This window comes from Thermobia domestica, chromosome 2 (genome assembly GCF_964235325.1).
Source record: "Thermobia domestica chromosome 2, izTheDome1.hap1.1, whole genome shotgun sequence".
Classification (NCBI taxonomy): Eukaryota; Metazoa; Arthropoda; class Insecta; order Zygentoma; family Lepismatidae; genus Thermobia; species Thermobia domestica.
This window is the reverse complement of record NC_137455.1, coordinates 289711314-289718470: the sequence shown is the minus strand read 5'-3', so window position 1 is coordinate 289718470 and position 7157 is coordinate 289711314. Positions and strand designations below refer to the sequence as shown.

The 7157-nt window shown below is 35.1% G+C and overlaps 1 protein-coding gene across 1 annotated transcript; it reads right to left on the bottom strand.

Annotated features, from left to right (window-relative positions):
* Positions 1–238: 238 nt before the first annotated feature.
* On the bottom strand, positions 239–6637 carry LOC145679821 (uncharacterized). Its single transcript, XM_081750347.1, has 3 exons — positions 6185–6637; positions 4688–4836; positions 239–559 (listed from the first exon to the last, which is right to left on the bottom strand). The coding sequence occupies exons 1-3, from the start codon at positions 6564–6566 to the stop codon at positions 272–274; spliced, it is 819 nt and encodes a 272-aa protein (XP_081606473.1). The 5' UTR covers positions 6567–6637; the 3' UTR covers positions 239–271.
* Positions 6638–7157: the final 520 nt, after the last annotated feature.

Here is a 7157-nt window from a genome sequence, read left to right as displayed (position 1 = left end):
CTTCATAAAAAAGATTTAGTTGTATGTGTAAAGAAATTTGACTATAAATCCTTGTAAGCAACAAGAATAAATAAATAAATAAATAAATAAAATAAATGCCGCTTCCCTTTGTTATAATTATAAGGGAGACATGCTGTATGTATCGTTAGAAACTTATCTTAAAAGGGAAGTGGAGTAAGTTTTCTTTTTCTTTTTTTTTTTTTTTTGTTTCAAATCACTGAAACAAATTTGGTTAACTCTGAATTCTAATGTTTATTTACATTTTCTTGAATTACAAAAAAGTTTTCGACATACAATTAGATATGCTTGCCCTGTGTTTCTGAATTTGTAGCAAAACCATTCTTTCACTGTGTTCTGCCATCAGAGCTTTATGCAGCTGGTTCTGTTGCCTAAATAAAACCTTCTGATGCTTCAGGGCCATCCTCTCTCGTCTAATTTGAATATTTATTAATGATAACCTTGCTGTTTCTAATTTTGATAGGGACGTCGCGCTTTTTTTATAAAAAGTTTCCTTTTGGTGCTTCGGAGTCAACTTTCTTGTTACTGGTGACTTCGTTTTCTGGAACAGAGAGACAGACATCTTGAAACTGAAACTTTATCTTACTAGTTTGGTTTAGGGCTTATATCCTTCATATATCTTTAATGTAAAACTAGCAATAATATATATGCGACTTTTCTTCAATGAGTTACAGATTTTCTACTTATACCATTGTGGCAAATTACCCTGGAAACGTGTTATGAAAATCGTACCTCTAACAAATTAATTTTCTTTTCGGTATATTGCCGAGCTGATCAAAAAGAGTAATGGGCGTGAGCTCCCAAATTTACAATTTCACAAATTTTTATTAAGACGGATGTAGTGTACTTGGCCAAATATGTGAAGTTGGACAAATTCCATACTACCATATTATTGATATGAAAATAAATAGTATTTATTTATTGTAATCTACGAATTCGTTTGGGTTTTAGATCAGAAAATGTAAACAAACAACATGATTCGCAAATTTGCCATTTTAAATTTGTGATATTTTTACTTGACTGGTGATATAGCTATTGTCTAAAGTATAACTATTTTTTTAATCGTTCATCAAACTACAGAAGTTTTGTCGTGTTACTCTTGCCTTTCTCTTGTAGCATCTTGTAAAAGGTGTTGTTAAATTAAAATCTCTTCATGAAATAAATTAAAAAGTAAAGAAAATTAACATTAGTAATTGTGTGATATTCTGTTGTCACTGCTAATGTTCATTTAACAAAAATCCAGATACAGTATATACGACCAAGTTTCCGTACCGGATAGTTAATCAGTTAACAACAACAATAGTAACAAATGGGAACGGAAGTCGGCTAGGTTCTATGTTCATCTCGGTATTTATCTAGTAGAACGGAGGAACATATAGAAAAATCTGTTAGGATAACCAGTTTGAACCTGGGATCCCATCATCACGAGGTAAGAGCGCGAACAACTAGCCCACACTCGCTCAATGAAAATCTTTTCTTCAGCTATTCTTTTCATAATTGTACTTTAAGCTACTGCGTTCATTTGCTTGTAGAAAAAAAAATGAAGTCTTTTACGTCCCACAATTATGCCAGTTAGGCTAAAGGAGACGGTGATGATGAGAGATGAGTGAAATGAAGAAAGTGGGAGAACTTCGAGAAAACCCACGAGCATGGTGTTTGCCCTCCATAAAGTCGACATAGCGCGAGCTGGGATCGAACCAGGGACCCCAAGCACCGGAGGTGAACACTGTACCACTGAGCCATCGCGCTCCCCAATTTACTTGCAGCAAAAATAACTCGTATGTATATGAGAATGTCTATCATTATGACAAAAGTATCACTACAGAATTGTCATTACATTTTGCACAGTTAAAATTGGGATCCACAAAGAAAACTTTATACATAAAATTAACGTGTTACTGTTTACGAATGTTATTTACATAGTTCAGAGAGGTTTGTTGTTTGATATTCATTGGCACAATTACTGCATTCCTCAAGCACAGAAAGAGTTGAATTATAACATATATCATCTAATAACCACTAAGCATCAAGAGCGAAAATATCATTTTACATAGTGTTGCAAACATTCAACGAGAAAAAATGGCTAAAATCAATAGCTAAAAATAGCCAGAAAAAAAAAAAACAAGGTTTCACGCTGAGAGAAAGATAAATAAATCCGAATCCTATAACAACATAAAATTAAAGCAACACTGCTCTCACAGAGATAAATATCATCACCTGCTTCTTCAAGTTCAGGCCAAGCTACTTTTATCTTGGTTGTTTGTACTCAACTGCTTTTATTTCAACTATGTAGTTGCAAAACTGTGACTGAAATTCCGTATAGAGAATAACTCTTTTACAGGCGGCACAACCCAAATCTCATCATTAAAATTAAAGGAAGTGTTTTCGTTTTCAACCTGTTCATGAGCCTGTTTTTGAATTTACTCATCTGATAGAACACACGCTTCATTTCCGCATTCAAATATGGAAGCATCAGCATTAAAAAAAAAAAAAAAAATCGAAACGAAACTAATTCTGAAAATAGATTCTCTCCTCCAGCATCTATGTAGCGATTTACTTCTTGCAAAAATTCAAATAAAGACTTATTTCATGAAATTTATGTACGCCACTGATTTTCAATTTTCTCGATATTATCTTGAAATTTCAGAGTGAAATCTGAAGCTAAATCAGCAGAAGACTGTTTCACCGGTTTCAAATCCTTATTGACACTGGAAAGAGACATTTTCTAAAGGATGTATAAATTATCAGGAAGTCTATTTTGAATTTCTTTAAAGAGGCTTTTACTAAAGCTTACTTGCCTTCCTGAAAATTTTACTCAGCGTTTACTGGTAACCTACAGGTTTTGAGCTCATTCTCTGATGTGTAACCAAGATATGAGGAAGAATCAATACAACCATCAATGTTATATTTTATGGGGACAATTCTAGTAGTGGGATTTAGTATGTTACTACTTAGAGATCGCATCAAACTTCAGAACATAGTAAAATGACACACAGAATATATCAAACAGTGGCTAAACTCAGAAAATGGCTAGAAATTGCTAAAAGCAAAAGGCATATGACTAGAAGAGCCACTAGTGGCTTTTTGGAAAATTTGTGGCTAGCCAGGTTCTCAAAGTATCCAGATCTAGCCACAAAGTGGCTAAATTGGCAACCCTAATTTTACAAGAGAAAGGTTGTGGCAGTACAGAAGTTAAACCACGCGTGATAAGCTGGAGACCAATGTTCGACTTCTCGCTGAGTCGCACTTCCCAGCTGGCTTTCCATTGTTTTATTAATTTCCGTATCTACTTTTCCCAGATCTTCTATTTCATAGACACACTGTAAATTCTAGTTCTTATTTCAAGAGGACTTGAATTAAATTTATTAATTATTATTAAAGATGTAAATAAACACAGAAATATACGAGCGGTATATCACAAGTTTTTAGGTACTAACATTTAAATACCGTTGCCGTATTAAAACATGTCACCTTTACAAGCGTATGGTTTCTAATGGTAAAAGATATAACCACAAGGCTGCAGGTTCGTTTAAAATTAGAGGGCTGGAATTGTAGGTTAGTTTGAGTTTGTCAGTCAACAACAATAGAGCTTTTTGTACAGTAATCGTTGATGACTTTAAATACTGTGTAACCCAAAAACAGTGCAATGATCGTTTAGAAAAATGTTTCGGGATTCTACTCCTTCACAACCGTTTTTAATTGGGTTAATAAAAACGCGAGTGACAAAGCCTGACAAGATAAGCCTCGCTCTAGGCGCCCTAGTACCGGAGTTACGAATGAAAATGTTACAGAAGCAGACATCTTGTGAAAGAAGACCGTCATATCACATTTGAGGAAATTCAGTCAACCAAGATGATTGGATCTATTGCAGCCCAGTCCATAATAAGAGATTATATTGGCCTTCCCAAGCTTTGCAGTCGCTGACTCACACACGCGCTACGTTGAGCAAAAAGATGACCGCATGAAGTGTGCCATTATATGCTTAAAAGATTTTTGCAGGGGCAAAGTAAAAACGTTCATAACATCGTCACTGGTGACTAAACATGGATTTTCAACTATGACCCCGAAATAAAACAGCAGTCGACAGTATGGTGTTTTCAAAATGAAACTCCATCGCCCTAAGTTAAACAAGTCAAATCATGATGGCATCTTTTTTTTTTAAGATCGGCCATATAGCAACTGTTCAGTCACGTGATCGACGTACAGTGACAGCAGAGTGGCACGTTACTTATTGCCTTTCGAGTGTTTTTGAAGCTAGAAGATCTGTCCACCGAAAGTCTCTACTGTCTCACTTTATTCTTAATTCTGATAATCTACGGCCAAACACAGCAGTAAAAACTTTGGAGTTTCTACAGGAAAGTGGGGTCTGTATTCTACAACACCCAGCTTATTCTCCAGGTTTAGTCCGTGTTACTTTGCCTTATTTCTAAAACTCAAGAAAAAGCTTCGAGGACGCTGATTTCAAACAGGTGAAGAGGCTATCACAGCGGATAATAATGAAATTTCTGATATTCTGAAAAAGGATTTTTAAAAAATTAACTCGTGGTTTTTAAGAATAAAAAAGTGTATTGATGCTTGTGGGGATTATTTTGAGTAATTGTCGAAGGTTTCGTGTAAACTGGTTGTTCAAAGAGTATGTAAAATATTTTGGTATTCTCTTCGTACATACCTCTATTGCTCCCTCCATGTGACCTTCCTTCTCTTTTGACGTAGTAAGTGTAGAATTTTCTGAGATGGCAGGCGTAACTTCAATAGTTCTTTCAACTGTAACATTGCTTGGATGCTGTTCAGTTGTTGTTGTGGTTATTTCAATCGTCCCTAAAGCAAGAAAGAATGATATTTCTATTAATGAAGCGGTTTAAAGTGAGTTTACGTAACCTAACCTAACCTACTCGACGTTATATTTCAAAATAGTGGCTAAACATTGAATGGTAGTTAAGCTAATAACCTAATCTAATTCACTCTGCCCCACATTTGAAAGTAATAATTCGTACAGTATACGGATCCACACAGGAATTAATGAAAAACACACTTCTTTGTCTCTGCTGTCACTTTCTATACCTTCAGCAATCATTTTGAGGTGTGTTCTTGCATTCTGGGATGCAGATTTACTTTAACAGGTCTTCTGCAAAAAGTCGATGAACCTGTGCTAGGTGGCAACAAAAGCACTAATGCGCTACCTTAACAACACCTAGCCGAGCGAGCGAGGGGGCTTAGAAGCCCCACAATGCTCGTTGTTTCCTACCTTTATCACAATTTACACAAAACCAAGGTGGCCACTAAAAATCTAAACAGGATTTCAATGGTTCCACTTCTTAACTCTTGCTTCTCGTACACCCTGACTCATGTTCAAACAGTTTATACACTGTGCATTACGGCTGTCTCAACGTCAATGTTTGTGTATAATGTTACACTTCTTATCATGATTTTTAAATGCTTTTTACGTACAAGTCCGTGTCGGATGTAAACTACTTCGATTGCTTGAAAACTACTCTAATACAATATTTGTTCTTATTTATCATAAGCATTTCGCAAACTATACATTCATCTTATGGGAGATTACGTGCATTTCAGGTTCTTTATTTCTATATTCCCACGTAAATACGCATCTCAGAGGTAAGTGCACACCATATTTCCATTACTTACACACCACTCTATTAAAATATTATTAGAAATTTCTTCTGTAAATTTTATAAATCTATATATCCGTATATTAAAAGTTCATCTAATGATTAATCATTGAACTAACATCATTTAGCATAACCTTCACTATTCTACCCTACAGTATGCTATCCTAATCTTCTCTAGTCTTTCCTGTCCTATCCTACTTGACACTTGAGTACAAGGACCAAATGTTGGATCTAAGGGAAGACAATACTTGTGTGTAAGAAAAAGAAGGCTATTCCCCTCAAACCCATCCTTGCTTGAAAAGCCAATAAAGAAGTGTGATCTGCTAGGTCATAAAGTTTTCTTTAAAACTTCTTGCCTTCAATATCTAGGCCCTAGATATAATAGGCCTACATTATTCATGAAATAATGTGTTCGCCCCTTTATATTGTGAAATGTCAGTCCCGCGTTGACTTTCATTAATAATAGCTGTTTATATTGCTATCATGTATAATAATTATATGTGTAAACGTAAGGTTCTTCTTAAGTTTGAACTTACCTTTGGAATCCGAATCGAACGGATTCTGCAGCTTCTCAAACTGCCAGGGCAAGATTAATTTCAGCTTCTCGGATATGTCGTCTACGATTTTTTCTGGTTGTCCTCCATCTGTATCATATCTCGCTCGAGATTCCCCTGCAAACTGTTTCCTAGCTTTTGCCTTCAAATTCTTCACGTACAACTTAATATTACCAACATCACGTTTTGTCACCCCGGGAAGAGAATTAAATTCTGAAGTTAAAGTTTGCCACGTAGCTTCCTTTTCACTATTTGATACAGCATCTGTTTTTTTATTCTTCAGGATATTTTTGTATTTGTCCACTAGCATTAGGACATATTCACTTTCCTGAGGAGTGAAATTCTTCGCTCGCTTTCTTTCCATTTTAACAACTACTACAGGTATCACTACACCTAAATTATTGTTTTCTTACCACTGATACGCGAATCACTTTTCAGTTGTTACACGTACTTTTTAGCCAATCAAACGTACGATATTACATGATGTCATGTCGTAAACACCATAGTTTTATATAACTTCCGATTATTCGTGGATAAGTTAATATTTTTTCACAAGATGTTGGTACAACGATGTAAGGCTCTTATCCAAAGATAAAAATAATCAATGGATTATCTTATCCTGTCTTAATCCTCTTTTGGTACTGTACTACTGAGCATTAGTCAATTATAGCAAATTCTACAATATTATTAGCGTTTAACTAATAAAAAAAGTAAAAAAAATAGACATGTTCCAATCTATACATCTTATTTAGCTGAAGAAACGATACGGGAAAGCGTAAAATCTTATGAGTAGATTAAAAAAAAAAAAAAAAAAAAGAGAGAGAGAGAGAGAGAGAGAGAAAATGTCGACGCGCTTTAAAAAGAGCACTTTCTTGCTCTGGATTCTTGGAAGGGGGGAGGAGTGTTCTAGAATTTTACCTCTTTTAGTTTCATGTTATAGAGCCATGTATTAAAC

Excerpts from the sequence above, each read along its gene's own strand:
- LOC145679821 (XM_081750347.1), bottom strand. The coding sequence starts at position 6,566 with ATGGAAAGAAAGCGAGCGAAGAATTTCACTCCTCAGGAAAGTGAATAT. Across the intron at positions 4,837-6,184 it reads GTTCGATTCGGATTCCAAAG|GGACGATTGAAATAACCACA; the intron begins GTAAGTTCAAAC and ends TTCTTGCTTTAG. Across the intron at positions 560-4,687 it reads ACATGGAGGGAGCAATAGAG|AAAACGAAGTCACCAGTAAC; the intron begins GTATGTACGAAG and ends TCTCTGTTCCAG.